A 17,285-nucleotide genomic window follows, 5' to 3' on the forward strand; every position below is an offset into this window, starting at 1 on the left:
TATTTGTGTATATATATATATATATATATATATATATATATATATATATATATATATATATATATATATATTAATAGATGTGTTTATTTGTTAAGATTAAGGCTAAAATATTGACTTTAAAGTATATTTTCTCTTTTAAAGCGTTTTTATTTTCTCTAAATTTAGATTTATTTTTTGTTATATTCAATACTTTTGGCACAAATTTAACGCCATATTATTTCCACCAAAAAGTAATACTTAAATAAGATTTTAAAATTAAAAAGAAACCAGGAAGAAAATTTAAGAAAATAATTATTTTACTCCGCAAGAATGCATTCAGTTCATTAATAGTGACCATGGAGACATTTATAGTCACACAGGATTTCTATTTCATAGAAATGCTGTTAATTTGAACTTTTTATTCATCAAACAGTCTTGAAAAAAAGTAACTGTTTCCACAAAAATATTAAGCAGGAAAAACAGTTTTCTGCATTAGCGAACCAACACTGAATGATTTCTGAAGGATCGTGTGACACTGAAGACTGGAGTAATGATGCTGAGAAATTCAGATTTGATCACAGGAATAAATGACATTTTACAATATATTCACATAGAAAACAGCTACTTTAAATTGTAATAATATTTCAAAATATTACTGTTTTAGTGTATTTTTTGATTAAATAAATGCAGCATAGGTGAGCAGAAGAGGCTTCTTTGAAAAACTTTTAAAAATCTTACCAATCCCAGACTTTTAAGCATTATTGTGAAGTCGATCCCCTACAGATGGTGCTGATGAAACACAGAGGACTTTTGGAGAAGGAGGGCAGACATTTGTTGGACTCTAGTTTCCAACCATTGAGGAGAATCTCGGAAAATGTGCATATGGACGCTGTGTGTCCACGAGTGTGTCCACGAGACTGGCCATTGAAACCATGCTGGAGGAACTTGCCCCAAACCTGTGGGAGGATGACCTGGACCGGCTGGTGGACTTTGGCCATATCATCAGTCCAGAGCTTGAAATGGTTCTGCACATTACGACTCAAACTAAAGTTGCACATTGTGTGTCTGTCTTGAGTTACTCTAATAACTGGAGTCATTCTTTTCTTTGATACAGAAAATACTTCCTGTGCTTCAGCATGGAGAGGTGGTGAACATTGACGTGGCTTTCATGGTCTATGTGGCTCACGAAAGTGGCTTTCTGACAGAAGAGGAGAAAAGACGTATCATTGTGTGTATGAAGAGTTTAGGTCTTCCTGTGTGGCATTCAGACTGCACTCTGGATCTAGTACTGAAGTCCCTTACTGAACGACTCGAGCACTCCGGAGGATTTCTGAGAATGCCTCTACCCACAGCACTAGGAAAAGCAAGTATGTGAAACATAGAAAGAAAGAAAAATTCTTCTGCTTTCAAACATTAAAGGTGCATTCTGTAGTTTGGTGCAAATTCAAACAGTTTTACACATGAGGAAATATTGTTTTTGTGAAGAGTCGTCTGAATGGTGTATAGTGAGATTAAGACTGTATTATAGGTTTCTAGGCTATAAAAATTGTGTGAATTATGTATGGTGCAGCCAGGTCACCACCATACACCAATCCTAACACGTTGGAGTCAAGACCACCTAATCCGAGACCAAGACAATTGCCTTTATATATAATATATTACCATATAAAAATCCAGATCTCATAAAAGTACTATTTTGTAACAATATCTTGAATTTTTATTAATTTTGGTGTCATTTTTGACACAATCCTCATTAATTTCTGACCCGGCATAACAGTATAAATCAGTGGCTCTTAGCCAGGGGGCCGGGACCCACTAGGGGGCCTCAAGATGACATACACTTATTTAAAATAAGACAAAACAATCATTAAAATAAACTAAAACAACTAGAAATATTTTCATAATGAATATACATCTTTCTAGTCATGCTAAGCTCTAAAATATTTTGGGTGAGTGGAGGGGGGCCTTCAGATATTGTTGAAGGACAATAAGGGGGCCTTGAAGTAAAAACAAAAAAAATTGAGTTCCACTGGTATAATTCAAATGATTTATTATTTAGTTATTTAATTAGTTTGCATTAGTTAGCCTCTAGTAGTGTTTTAGTGACATTTAGACAACGAAACACACTTATTGAGACAACGGGAGAATCGGTACCTGTACGTCTGAAAACAAAAAGCCACACAGAAAAACGAGCGTAAACATTGGTACATCATGCACATGTTGGAAAGATTTAATGATAGAGAAATTCCTAGTAGTGATGCTCAAATTACTTACTCTCTGTTGGACAGATAAAGGAATTAATTTAGGTGTAAACCACTCTTTAAAGCTCTCTAGTATCATCCACTTTGATAGATGTCAGTGCAGCGTCTAACACTATAGTGGCTTCGGTACAGAAAATACATAGCAATGCTAACGCTAGCTAAAGAACTGCACCGATATAGCACACCGATGAAGAGAGCCATTACTGAAAGTTTTAGCTAGTATGAGCTAGTAAAGCTAGAGCTCAAAGATATACCTGAATAAGTCAATGGGCTTTTTCTCCAAAATTCTGTGTTCTCTATTTAAAATGTTCTGCATTCCGTTTATTTAAATGTTAATAACAAAAACGGATGTCTAATCAGTTTAACAGTTTAACAATTGATTATTTATCTAATAATAGTGTTTAATGCTTTTCAGAATTTTTTTTCTGGATTCTATTATGATTTCATACAAATTTAATTATCAAAACTGGTGGTAATCAAATGTAAAAAACCTAATCATTTAATTAATCCTTTAAAATGTAATCAAATGAAATTTCGACAACACCATGCAAGCACCCCAAGCAACGAAACGGTGACACTCATTCACACAGAGACACAGAACACACAGACTTCATATTAAAATAGCAGTTTTTTTTATTATTGACAGACACTAGTCCACATCACATTTCGATTAAGTGTCCTGACCTACTTTTGATTTATTCCTCCGAAAGGTTCGCAGTAGTCATTCACTGAAATCACGTAACTTAGCGAGTTTGAATAAAGCTCTGAACTACTGATTCCAAACTAGATTTGTAAATGTTTCGAAGCTAATAAATACACCATTCTGCAAGAATTCAAAAGTAGCCATGTATTGACTTTTTGAAAAAAAATTTATTCATGAATAATTATTGGGTGATTTTATGCTAGCTGCAACTGGCATTGAGATGAGTGAGAATGCTATAGATCAGTGATCCTCAAATCTGGCCCACGAGATCCACTTTCCTGCAGAGTTTAGCTCTAACCCTAATCAAACACACCTGAGCAAGCTAATCAATGTCTTCAGGATCATTAGAAAATCACAGGTAGGTGAGTTTGATCAGGGCAAGATTTGAGGAACCCTGCTATAGATTATTCCAGGTATTATAGACCTCCAGAGATAAACAAAAACTGACTACACTCTTAAAAATCAAGCTCCCATAAGGGGGTTTTCACAGAGATGCCATAGAAGAACCATTTTTGGCTCCCCAAAGAACATTTCAGTGAGCAGTTATTAAAAGAACCAGCATTTTAATAGTCTAAAGCAGTTGTTCCCAACCCTGGTCCTGGAGGCACCCCAACACTGCACATTTTGTATGTCTCCTTAATCAAACACACCTGATTCAGATCATCAGCTCATTAGTAGAGACTCCAAGACAGGGGTGTCCAAACTATGTCCTGGAGGGCCGGTGTCCTGCAGAGTTTAGCTCCAACCCTAAATAAACACACCTGAACCAGCTAATCAAGCTCTTACTAGGCATAGACACTTCCAGTCAGGTGTGTTGAGGCAAGTTGGAGCTAAACTCTGCAGGACACCGGCCCTCCAGGACCGAGTTTGGACAGCCCTGCTCCAAGACCTGAAATTGGTGTGTCAGAGAAAGGAGACATGCAAAATGTGCAGTGTTGGGGTGCCTCCAGGACCAGGGTTGGGAACCACTGGTCTAAAGAAACCTTTTTGACTATAAAGAACCTTTTGTGTAACGGAAAGATTCTGTGAATGTTTAAGGTTCTTCATGGAAGCATCAACACCAATAAAGAACCTTTATTTTTAAGAGTGCAGTCCAACTTTAAGTACTCAGGCACATTTTAGCAAACACCATAAGACTGTGACATACTGTTTCATTTCCTTCAGTTTGTCTTTTTCATACCCCGCAGCAATCTTCAATGACACAGAAGAGAGCATTGTGTTGCCAAGCATTCAAGAAATGGTGTGATGAACAGTGCGAAGCCACCATGAAACCAGAATAACACACCACAGGAAATGTTGAGTCTGATTGATTATACTCTTGAACCAAGAAAACATCTGTGCTACAAAATGAACCACACCAAATCATGAATGAAAACCTCCAGAAATTGTGAAAAACACTCAGTTTTATTTCAATGTCTGTAACATTTTCATTCCCAATACACCTGTCAAGCTTTAAAACCCAACAATGAAATGCTACTTTCCTCATAAAGCTTCCCTGCAGAAGTCTCACGGTTTGACTGAAAGGTGACTTTCCCAACAGGTTTAACGTGGGCCGGCTTCCAGTACTGAATTCATATCAAAGGAATGCTTTATAAAGACATTCAACCAAAAATCAACATTACAAGCTATTCTAAGTTCCTTCTTAAATAATGTTTGGTTAAGCTTCAAAAATATCATACAAAAGTATGTTAACTAAAAAAACATCTTTAGCTATATAGCCAAGACACTCATAAAAGACAGACCAATCTGTATTTGTTATTAAAAGGCGTTTGGTTGAAGTTCCACGGAAGCCTGTTTTGAAGGCACCTTTCATTGACGCCACTGATACATATGCATTCATACAGGAGCCTTGTGCTTTACCTGTTACCTGATTGTCTGAATTATTGCTCAGAAAAAATTGCAACAGCCAGTTTTGCTATAAATCCACAACGGTATACGTAACAGTTTCACTGCATATTTAGACTCCACTTGGAATTTGGCAACATTTTAGTAGTCAACACTGTGTAACATTATATTCAGAGGACGACTTTCAGTAGTTTGTCTAGTAGGTGAAGGAGTTTATGTAATACACTATTCTTGAAAGTTTTGTAGTGCATGAAGACCCTTCAGCTTTAAGCCAGAATACAAGACAATCTTGATCAAACCCTGCAGGTCGGTATTAACTAGGTTTTGGTGGTCCTACTGAGAGATCATTCCCCCCTACTTCACCCGAGGACCGAACCCATTGGGTTCCACAGTCTAAGACTAAGTCTAAAATCACAAATATAGATGATAACACTTCACTTCATTTAAAGGGATAGTTCACACAAAAATGAAAATTAGGAACATTGTCTCCTTACTTTAGGACTAAACTCCAAACCCATGTACTGTACTGTACCTTTTTTAATTTTTTGTATTTTTTTTTTTTTTTTACAAATTTAGGGTTTATTTTTTTGTCCTTTTTGGAAATTGACAGTCCCAATAGAAGCCTGTTTCGGCATGGAATGAAAAATAAAAAGTGCATTGTGACTTTTCTCGTAATTCTAAATTTATATGTCACAATTCTGAATTTTTCTTCTCAGAATTGCGAGATATAAAAGATCTGGATTTTTTGATAAATGTCCCAATTACCTTTTTATTTTTCATTTTGTGGCGGAAACAAAACTGAATTGCAAGATATGTTGCTACTGAATCGTGAGATAAAAAGTCGCAATTACAATTAATTTTTTTTTATTCAGGAACAAAAAACTGATATTGCAAGACAAACTCACAATTCTGAGAAGAAAAGTCTGAATTGTGAGATATATACTCGCAATTACTGAATCGTGAGATCAAATTTTGCGATTACCTTTTTTAGTTTTTATTCTGTTACAGAAACTGAAAAAAGTCATAATTATTATTATTTTATTTCATGGCAGATAGTCTTCCATAATTCCCAGTCCCCACTCACTTTCATTGTATGGAAAAGAGCAGCATGAACTCTCTGCTAAATATCTCTTTTTCTGTTCTACGGTAGAAATAAAGTTATACAGGTTTGGAACATCATGAGGATGAGTAATTGACAACATCGTTTTGGGTGAACTATTGCTTTAAGTGACAGGTTTGTAATGTAAGGCACTTTACAGTGGTCAGACTATGTTACCTACGCTAAACTCTTACAACACCTTTCCATTACACACAGGTTGATTTCTCAACTGAAAGCTATCTTTGCATAGTTCTATGAAACAACACGGTAATAGTTGCAGCTACATGATCATAATAGTGGCACAAATTGGATGCTACTCGAAGGCAAACATCAGTACATCTGAGTTGAGCACTTTTAAACAGTAGAAATATACAGTAACAGTACAGCTTATTATTACAAACAAAGTCAGTCATTTTACACCATGTAAGAATTTTAAAAACCCAAACAAGTGTTAAGAATAAAATATAAAATATTTTTTCTATTTTTTTTTATCTTCAACAAACGATCATCCTTCCAGTGTTTTTGCCACCAATATAAAACATAAAAAAAGAAAACGTCGGATAGTGTAATTAAAACGTATGGCAGAAACGTAAAACAGAAATTAATTAAAATGTTATATTAAAAAAAAAATGTTTTAAGGGCAATAAATTGGAATTTGAAGTTTGAATTATCATGACTATTCATTTAGTCATCAAACGTGTTAAAAAATTATTTCACATTCTTATGGATTATTTCAAGCTATGCACTGTGAGATGCACTGTTTTTAAAATGCATCCTCAGGGAATCTTAAGAAATGCATGAGGTGAAATATATTAGCATAATTATAAAGGCACTGCATAAAACCACTAGAACCGTATTTGAAGGTTTTCTGCAGAGTTAAAGCTGAATATTGCTTATTGCTTGGCACATTCCACAGGACATCTGAAAATCAGTTGGATATTTCAAATGCTGCATGCAAACTTGTCCTTCCACACGTGCATTTCTTCAGCCTCTGTGTCTAAAGATTATTCCACAAATCCACTGAGCTACGCGGAATTCTCCTGGACCAGAAACATTAATACTGAGCAACTACTGCCATTGATTAATAACTGAATGAAATAATTTCAGATCAGCCTCAAAGCAAACATACTTTGTCAATCTACTGGTTGTGTGCGTTTTCATCTGGAAGATGCCATTTTTAGAGCATTTGCTCAAAAGTTTCCTTAAACATTCAGTGATATTAGAACGACATTCAACAGAAATTTTCACAACATTTATGAATTAGTTACGATTAATGTAGCTATGCTAAAGGACTATTCACCCAAAAATGAAATTTTCATCTACTTCCCTCACCTTTTTACATAAACCATGAGAAACCTTAACAACTTTCATTTCACCCCTTCATTCAGTCATTCGTTTCATGCATGCGCATATCAGCGGCTCATCAGTCACCAGTCCGAGTCTAAATGTTTCCTTAGTTCAGTGACTGTTGGAGGAACTCAATGAGTTCATTCATTATAGGATCATATTCACTGGTATTTTGGCTCATTTCAATTCGGAGTGACTGTCTGACATCTGAAAGTGAGTTCTGATTCAGAAACTTGTAGATCTGTGGTGCCACAAACGGTTTCAGACGGTCCAGTCCAATTAAAGAGAATCAGTTCAAAAGAATGATTAGTTTGCGAATTGGACATCCCTCCGAACCATTTGCCTGAGGCTATAAATTAAATGTTGTAAATAATGTTCAGTTTCTTGCACAGACCGATCATTTTGCTTCATAAGACCTCAATATATTGTCAGGAGCTATGGGTATTAGGGCTATCAAAAATTTTTTTTTGAATATTCATCAAATTTAAAATAAAAATCCACATTCGAATGCAAAAACATTGCATTTGAATTTTAGGTGTGCGTCAGGCAGCCTTATCAGTGGCGCACGAGATGCGATGACGATGTAAGTGTCGTTGCAATATAATGCTTTTGTTAGCCTGTCCAGTTGAAGCCACTAGATGCAGCGCTGCTGCGTTGTTCATTCAAAATATTGCGGAAAAAGAGAACATCAATGCGGAGAAGATCTTGTTTACATCAAAACTGAAACAAGCCATTCACAAAGAACACATATTTCAACACATTTTCTAGAGGGACATCTATCAGCATTGCACTCGCATCTCGCACAAAATAGCAGCATGTTTAGAAAGCCATGTAAAATTAATGCAAGTTCAACTTTGAAAAAACATATCTCGAGACTTTATGGCGGGTTTTTTCCCCATCCCACTGCATCTCATGTTTATAAATGAAAAATGTACTCTGTGTGATTGGCTTTCCGCCCTTTGTATTAAACTATGCATACATACATGATGCTTTTTTTGTTTATAGTTGTTTAAGCAACTTAATTAATTATAATTGGTTTATAAACATTATTTTAAACATTATGCACTTTTTTCACAGATAGTCGTGTTATCTTATGCTTTTAATAAACGTGCATTAGTAATATTTAGCTCGAAGCGCCCTCTTGTGGCCTCAGAAGAGAAGCCAAAAACTTTTCTTCACCCTAACTGAAATTATGCATTTTAAATTAGAATTTCGTTTTTCAGTCATTTTGACAGCCTTAACGGGTATTCATTTTGTGTTGCCTGTATATGCTTTTTCGACTCTCAAAGTGACGGTAGCCACTGACTTGCATTTTATGAATCTCCAAGGACCACAGTTTCAGCTAAAAACTTTACTGTTTTACTGATAAAAAAGTCACCTACATCTTCGATGGCTTGAGGATGAGTAAATTAACAGATTTTCACTTTTGGGTGAACTATCCCTTGAAATATCAAATGTCTGTCGCTTAATATCTACACATTAAATGGGAAGCATTTTGCTTAAATCATTCCTTTACAAGGATATATAAAAAAAGAGAAATATTCTTCTAAACTGCGCGCAAACACACTACTGTACATCCAAAGAAATCACCTTTCAAGTGCACTTTTATATTATCCCAAAGTTGATTATATTCTAATACACCTATGTGAAGTTACACAAATCAGTCGTTTTATGATACTGACCTTGATTATTTTGATATTATTATAACACAATGAAATTTGGCTAGACCAAACTGGAATAAGGTTAAAATACAATAAAATAAAATGAGTGTAAACAAAAATAATATTATTTTGCACTTGACAAAACAGGCCGTGCTTTCTCCTTAGCAGTCAATTGTGTTACCGGAAAAATGCAACAACGACTAGCGGTTCCGCTGCACTAACAAACATGCTCGTTCTCCTCCATGTTCACACTGTCCTTACAGCTGCTTTCGCTCGAGGCTCCAGAGGTGAGGAGTGGGTCGCTCGTTGCTACAGATGACAATGTGTCGTCCATCATGATGTCGTCGAGTTTAGTGCCATGTGCCTTTGGGACAAGACCATAAGTCCCCGCATCAGTGGAAGTGCTAGAGTCGTTAAAGGTGATTGTGCCGTCGTTAAGATCTAGGGTGCTGGAGCGGCCCATGTCGGGGCAGCACGGGTGCATGTGAGGGTACATATCCCGGGAGCAGTCGCCCAGGGCCTGCTCCTGTTTGATGGGCCGGGCTGCTAGCTCTGATGAACAGAGTGTAGACGAGACGACGGCCAGTCCGTGAGCACGAGCATGGATTTCCAGCTCCTGGATTAGCATTGAGCAACGGATAGACAAAGCATTAACTGAAACATAAACTGTAACTAACTTAATTAACCTTCTCTGGATGTATTAAGATCAAAATCTAGAATTAAAATCTAGAAAATATTTTTAAATATAAATTCATAAAATGATTCAATATTTAAAATGTAACATTTAATCTGTATATTAATAATATAAACATTAAAATATAAAACAAACGGATGCTGGGTATTTCTATTACAAACAAATATGGGATTTTCAGTGGCTGAATCTTAACCAGTGACTCTCAGTCCTAAATATGTGGTTAGACAACAAGTTATTTAGTGTTTCTTACTTAAAGCACTACATTATTTCAACCTCATCACAATGAGTTTCATATACTTATTTAAACAATAACTGTAGTAAATTCATGCAGTTTTACTAAGCTTTGGTGTCACACATAATTGAAAGAATATGTTTTAGGTTGAAGGTCATTACAAAAAATGTCTAATATTGATGGCTATTAAAAATAGCGGATTATAACCCTTGTGCCTTTTTCAATAATGAAGTGAAAGGATAAATAATTTATAATAAACAATGCGACATTCCATAATATAATAAGAATTTTAATTAAAGGTGACTTTAAATGTTTTTAACATAATTTTTAACATAATTCTTGTTTGAACTTTTCTTTACTATAGCATTTAGTAAAGTAAAATTATTGTAGATAATTTAATATTAATGAAATAAAAGGCCACTTAAGTGTTTCTTAATACACTTAAGTACACTGAGTTTCTTTCTTCTGTTGAACACAAAAGAAGACTGTTGGTAACCAAACAGTTGACGGTACCCATTGACTTCTATAGTATGGGGGGGGGGGGAACTATGTAAGTCACTGGCTCAACTGTTTGGTTACAAACATTTTTCAAAATATCTTTTTGTGTTCAACAGATGAAAGAAACTCATACAAGTCTGGAACAACTTGAGGTTGAGTAAATGATGACAGAATTTTTTTTTGTGTGTGTGTGTGTGTGTGAACTGTCCCTTTAAGTCTATTCTTTTAACCAGGGCCTCTTCGGTCACTTTTGACCAAAAAAAATTAACATTTTGAAATTTAGAAAATTGTAGCTTCATTGGAATGAGATTACTTTTGTCGCATGGCCCAGCGAGTTGAAGTGTATTATTTTCCATAATATGTCTGCTAAAGTTCACAGACCAAGGGTCATTTTGGTCAGTGTACTAGTCCTGTATGCCACTGCACTGCATGTTATAGTTGTATTTTATAGTTACGTATTGACAGTGCTGTTGTCCAGGGATCTGGGCTCTGTCTGAACTGACCTGTATCCTGAGCATCAGGTGGCGGTTGGCGTGTTCCAGCTTCTTCTGACGGTTCTCCACCTCTTTGGCACGCTGCTGCTCTCTCTGAAGTCTCCTGATGTAATCCACAGAGGCCTTCAGAATAGTGCCCTTGTTCCAGCGCATGTCCCTGAGCAACACACACAAGCAGCTGACACCAGCACATCTGATAGACCCTCTAGTCTATCAACAGCACTAGCCTCTGCTGTGATAATAGCATGCATTCATCTACTTCATGTGTAAGTGTGTTTCTACCGAACACTGCGGTGCTTACGGGTCATTTGATTTAGGAATCAGAGTCCCCAGTTCTTTGATTCGATCGTTAATGTTGAATCTTCGTCGCCTCTCAACTGAAACAGATGGAAAATGCGTGTTATATTACACAGTCGAATTTATCAACTCAAACCAAATCACATTTACAGTAATCCACTTACAAGCAAAGTCTATGGGACAAAGACAATAACTTAATTATGTCATTGTTACAAACTGAGGGAAGAATGAAAATGGTTTTGTGTTGTAAAACTTGAACGGTGCTTTAGGATGCTGCCCAACATAAAAAGCAAACTCACTTAAGTTATGGTTGTCCTTTTTTTGCCTTTCCTTTGCGAAAGCGCGAACTTCTGCCTCTAAAAAAGATAAAGCAGGATGAGAAGAGAAACTGAAAGCAGGATGTTTATCTGCCAGATGTTTTGGCACCCTTGAAATGTCACTGCAGATGTCCTTTATAGTATATTTTCTCTCACCAAAATGCCTTTTTACTATAGTATGTAGTACTCACTGTACAGTCTGCACATTTTCTGTATGCATAAAATACTCAGACATTTGCTAGAATGTGCTGTATACAATACAGCACACTATATATAAAAACTGTATCCCACAATGCAATGTGCTAGACTTTTTGCCCCATTTTAGCCCATTTTTTTTATAAAATCAAACTAAAAATTCAAAATAACAGTATTATTTCCAAGATGATGTTTGACACTTACAACTTTACAAGGTCGCATGACAATGTAAAAATTAAATGTTTATTGTGGAATAATACCTACGGTTTCACATACTACTTTATAAAAATAAAAAAAATAGTAGCCAGCATGTAGTGTACACTACACAGTATTTAATTCCGAACATGATTGAACTTGAAAACTATTTTATATAACAATTATACATACAATATTACAGTATATAAACATAGTATTGACTTTATAACTTGCAATTGTGAGTTATAAAGTCAGAATTGCGTGACACAAAGTGTCAGGTTACGCATGTAACCATGGTTCCCTGAGAAGGGGAACGAGATGCTGCGTCCCCTAGAGGGTGCTATGGGGAATGCCTCCGCCATGACTGGAGTCTAAACACAAAAATGAATTTGACATTGGCTGGCTATGACGTCACAGCTGGTGCAGCCGAGAGCATAAAAGTGCACCTGTGAAATACGTCATCCACTTCTTGTCTGATGGAGACGTGCAGGAATTCCTAAAGCATGGCAAAGGGATGCAGCGTCTCATTCCCCTTCTCAGGGACCCATGGTTTCATGCGTAACCTGAGACGTTCCCTTTCGAATGGGAACTCGCACTGCGTCCCCTAGAGGGCGCTACATTGGTATACCAATGGCGTCATGCTTAAGAGATGAGTGCTTTATTGGCTGAGCTAAGTCAAAGACTCAAAGAAGTCCTCACCCCTACACCAGCAATGCGATCATAGACCAGAGCTTCTCAAGAACAGAGGCCTCAACAGGAGCCTAACTATGTTCTTATTCAGCATCCAAGGAGATTAACACTCAGAGCTTACTGGCCCATGAAGCTCTGCAGAGTGGAGGCCTATATACAACACCTCTTAAATGAGAGGCGCCTAGTCGAGCTCTAGAAGTGGAGGCCTCAATGAAGATAACTCTCTGTAGCGAGAGGAGGCCTGATGACGCTCGCAGTGAATGGCCAAGCTCTAGAAGCAGAGGCCTCAGCAAACGACTCTCTAAAACGAGAGGAGGCCTAACTACGCCCCACACTCAGGACATCTTGTCAGGAGGCTCACAGATGCTGTCCTAGCAGAGCTCTAGCGAGTGGAGTCCTCAATAAAGATAACTCTCTGTACAAAGAGCCTAACAACCCGTGTTATGAAGTTGCAATTGTGAGCTGACTTTTTTCCCTCAGAATGTATAACTCGCAATTGCGAGTTTATATCTCACAATTTCGAGAAAAAAGTCAGAATTCAAAGTTATAAACTATGAACTTTTTTTCTCGCAATTCCTAATTTACATCTCACAACTCTGAGTTTGTTTCTAGAAATTCTGCATTTTTTTTCTTAGAACTGTGAGAAAAAAGTAAGAACTGTGAGATATAAACTCAGAATTGCAAGAAAAATCAACATTGATAATAATCAGAAACATTTATAATAATCAGAAATGTTTCTTGAGCGGCAAATCAGCATAATAGAATGATTTCTGAAGGATCATGTTACGCAGAAGTGTGTGTAAAAGTTTATATATACACTTTTTGCACACCCAATGTGCCAGTATGGGTAAATCTAATCCATAAAACAATTGTAATCCATAAAATTATTACTATCTTTATGTTTTGTTAACAGACATGCAGACATGGAGAGAAATCTTTGAACGTACCCACAGGAAACCCTTCAGGCCTTTGATAGCTCTCAAACGTGCTACAGGAGCTGGGCTTGTCCATCAAGTGCATCATGGCTGGAGATTGAGTAACTATGTAGCATATGAGCATATGTTTTCACTCATATCATCATTCACATGACATTTCTACAGACTTTAAAAAGGTGAAACACAATTAAGTACATCGTCAAAAGGCCTGGAGGGTCTTAGACGCTACAGAACGACATTAACTAATTCATGACTCTTACCAGAGAATTCCCTTTTAATGTTGGGCAGGTTAGCAGGGCACGAGTTACTATTAGAGATTCCTGGAGGCGGCATGCCCGGGTTACTATACATGTCTAAGAGGTTCGCTGACACAGGGATCTAGAAACACAAGAACACACACATTACTGCCTCACTGACGTGTATCATATTCTGTAGTGCATCATATGGCTTCAGAAGACTTTTTCGTCCCATTCACTGTCACTGTGTGGAAAAGAGCAGCTTGCACGTTCTGCCTACGACCTGAGAGTGAGTAAATGAAGACTATTCACTATTCCTCTGCAGACAGCAGTCAGACAGATATTAGATCAGGTGTTGACAGCTGGTTCACGCTGCATTCTGCAATACTGACACCAGCCACAGCTCTGATCGTGTGAGAAGACAGAAAGAGACAAAGTCTCACCAAGTTCACTGCTAATTTAAACACACTTTGTCACTTGAGTCACTGTAGTTCTTGAAACTTGTAGTCAGTGTTGGGGAAAGTTACTTTTAAAAGTAATGCATTACAATATTGCATTATTCCATAAAAAAAGTAACTAATTGCGTTACTTACTTTTTATGAAAAGTAAGGTTGTGACGGTGAGGAAATTTTCACACCGGTTAATCGACGTGTGACAACACCGGTAATACCGGTATCACCGCGGGGGCGGCGGCGTTCCCTCTTTTCCTCACTTTCCTTTGCTTTTAAATAGCTTGTAAAAGCAGCGTGCGTGCATTTTACTTTCACTTTCAAATAGCGGCAATTCGGCGTAAAGCAATTGTTCGTTTTTAGGTCGTTTGAATTTTCCCTCTTTTCCTCACTTTCCTTCGCTTTTAAATTGCTTTAAAGCGGCGTGCGCATTTTACTTTCACTTTCGAATTAGCGGTAATTCGGCGTCAATTGCTTGAATGCAACAACAAAATACAACGTCAAACTCACTTAAGCCTATATATAAAACATAGAACTTTTAACAAAACGAATAAAAATACACCATGCTATAGGGCAGGCTGTGCCTAATATAAAATAACAATTAACTTACATAAAGTTTAAATACAGTGGGTACGGAAAGTATTCAGACCCCCTTAAATTTTTCACTCTTTTTTATATTGCAGCCATTTGCTAAAATCATTTAAGTTCATTTTTTTTCCTCATTAATGTACACACAGCACCCCATATTGACAGAAAAACACAGAATTGTTGACATTTTTGCAGATTTATTAAAAAAGAAAAACTGAAATATCACATGGTCCTAAGTATTCAGACCCTTTGCTCAGTATTTAGTAGAAGCACCCTTTTGATCTAATAAAGCCATGAGTCTTTTTGGGAAAGATCCAACAAGTTTTTCACACCTGGATTTGAGGATCCTCTGCCATTCCTCCTTGCAGAGCCTCTCCAGTTCTGTCAGGTTGAGAGAGAGAGAGAGAGAGAGAGAGTCAGAATCACAGACAGGAAATAATCACACATGATGAGGAAGTAGATTGTAACACATTTAAGAGCTTAAGAACTATTGAATTCCTTTTTAATTAACTAATCTAGAACTACAAATCTACTGTTGCTGTTTTTTGTTTTTTTCTGTGGTTGTTCCATTATATTTGTGAAATAAAATAGACACTGAACCACACAATTATTATATATATATATATAAAAACTTTTTTTTTTTTTTTTTTATCTAAGATCCACTTATTATTCTCAGAAAAAGCAAAAAAAATTGCACTTAAAAATATATTACATTTTGTAAAAGTAGACTTTATTTTCTTTAGGGAAGATACTTTACGAGATATATATTTTGTTCATTTTCTCTTTTGGTTATTTTCTCTATTGGTGCTGTAATGTAAATTGTTGCTGGGGTTTTTTTCCCCCCTTGTGAAATAAAACGACACACTGAACCACATAAATAATATATATTTATGTATGTATGCATTTATTTATTTATTCATTTAGTACATCTAAAAATTACAAACGGCCAGCAAAAGGTTAAATGTCTAAAAATGTTCCAACTCTTCACCCTTTCACCCTTATAAGCATAATTCACTAATAATTCATTGAAATACAATATTTATTTTTAAGAATGCATTTTATGATATTACTTAACAACAACAACAACAATAATAATAATAATTTGTGGTAGTAGTCATGATTAAAACACTAAAGACAATAACCTGAATCATTTTATCTCACATGTAACTTCCAAGAATCCTGTAATCACTGTTTCTTCATCAAATCAGTAATAATTACTGTAATTTTCCTAAATAGACTCCCATTCTATTCATAGCTCAGTTATTCATCTCTTAAGAGTGCTCAAGTTCCTCCTCCACATGAGCCATGCAAACAAAATGACCTCTACACTCACACTCAGTTAACAAGTGTTTCAGGACAAACAGGACAAGCCCTAGACTACAGACTGTATTTATTTATTATAATAATTAGTAGTAGTAGTAGTGGTGGTGGTGATAGCAGTAGTTTTACTATAGGTATTATATCATTTATACTATTATAAATTGTTATAATTATGTGTGAGCACTTAACGGCTGTGAATGAATCCTCAACCTTGAACACTATTTGATCAGCTCAAGCTACTTCTAATCTAATCTATTAAATTGACCGGACCAATAAAGAATGCAGCTGGTTGTGCCTAAAAGGGGTGAATAACTGATTAGTTTTGCCTGTTGAATAATTAACACAAGACACAACAAACACTACTGAACTTGTGCTGTTTTGTGTCAAAATATGCCTTTATGCAGCAACTTTGCCGGCAGTGTCAGGTTGAAACAATGGCGTCTTTCTGCAGCTCCAGAGTGACTCCAGCAGCAAACATCTCCACCTCTATTCAGTAATTCAGATCCCAGCGCTGTAAACGAGAGAAAGCCTGACGAAACCCACGCCTGATCTTTGACAGCTGAACGTCACTTATATTTCCCGCTCTTCTCGGAGGAACGATATGCATGACTAAACTGAATAACACTGCTCTGAAAACAGCGTCCAGTGTACTGTGCTAATACGAATTTCTGTTCTGATTTTTCACAGGTGTTTTACCTGTATTTTGAATATTTTTAATTGTGTGTTGTATTGTTTTGTGTTTATGGGTGAAAGGAAATGTCTGTAAACTTAAGCGAAAAATCAATTTTTCCATGTTCTACAGTTCTTGTTCTTACAGTGTGGACGCCACCGACTATCACTATACCAAAAAAAAACATTTTTAGACATTTTTCAAAATATGTTCTTTCATGTTCCACAGGAGAAAGGAAGTCAGTCAGTTTTGGAATGACATGAGGGTGAGTAAATGATGAGTTTGCATTTTTTGAGTGAACTATCCCTTTAAGTAAGTTTGTTTCTAAAATTGTAGCAGAATATCTATAGATTTAGAGGTTGACTTTTTAGACTTGGGACAGCAAGCAACCAGCAAAAACACACTAGCAACCACATAGCAACACTGAGAACCAATGAAAACCATTCAGAACGAAGTAGCATTGTGGCAGTGAGTTTGTCATGGTAGAAATCTAGTTGTTTAACTAGCTGCTTAAATTAAAAGATTGTATGATCTCTAAGAAACAGAGAATTTGCAATAAATAAACAAAACCAAAAAAAAT

At 36.3% G+C, this 17,285-nt stretch overlaps 1 protein-coding gene and 1 pseudogene across 1 annotated transcript in view; one reads left to right on the forward strand and one right to left on the reverse strand.

Moving 5' to 3' along the window:
- Positions 1-4,636, forward strand: part of LOC107554206 (2-epi-5-epi-valiolone synthase-like) — a 9,084-nt pseudogene extending 4,448 nt beyond the window's left edge.
- A 3,989-nt stretch (positions 4,637-8,625) lies between these two features.
- Positions 8,626-17,285, reverse strand: part of LOC107554224 (microphthalmia-associated transcription factor-like) — a 12,817-nt gene continuing 4,157 nt past the window's right edge. Inside the window, exons 3-8 of the mRNA XM_016236677.1 lie at positions 13,703-13,820; positions 13,455-13,547; positions 11,410-11,466; positions 11,115-11,190; positions 10,823-10,970; positions 8,626-9,511 (exon numbers count right to left, since the gene is read on the reverse strand). Coding sequence (XP_016092163.1) covers positions 9,113-9,511; positions 10,823-10,970; positions 11,115-11,190; positions 11,410-11,466; positions 13,455-13,547; positions 13,703-13,820 — 891 coding nt within the window. The 3' untranslated portion in view covers positions 8,626-9,112. The remainder of the gene's footprint in view (positions 9,512-10,822; positions 10,971-11,114; positions 11,191-11,409; positions 11,467-13,454; positions 13,548-13,702; positions 13,821-17,285) is intronic.

This window comes from Sinocyclocheilus grahami, unplaced genomic scaffold, assembly GCF_001515645.1.
Source record: "Sinocyclocheilus grahami isolate Dianchi unplaced genomic scaffold, SAMN03320097.WGS_v1.1 scaffold494.1, whole genome shotgun sequence".
Lineage (NCBI taxonomy): Eukaryota > Metazoa > Chordata > Actinopteri > Cypriniformes > Cyprinidae > Sinocyclocheilus > Sinocyclocheilus grahami.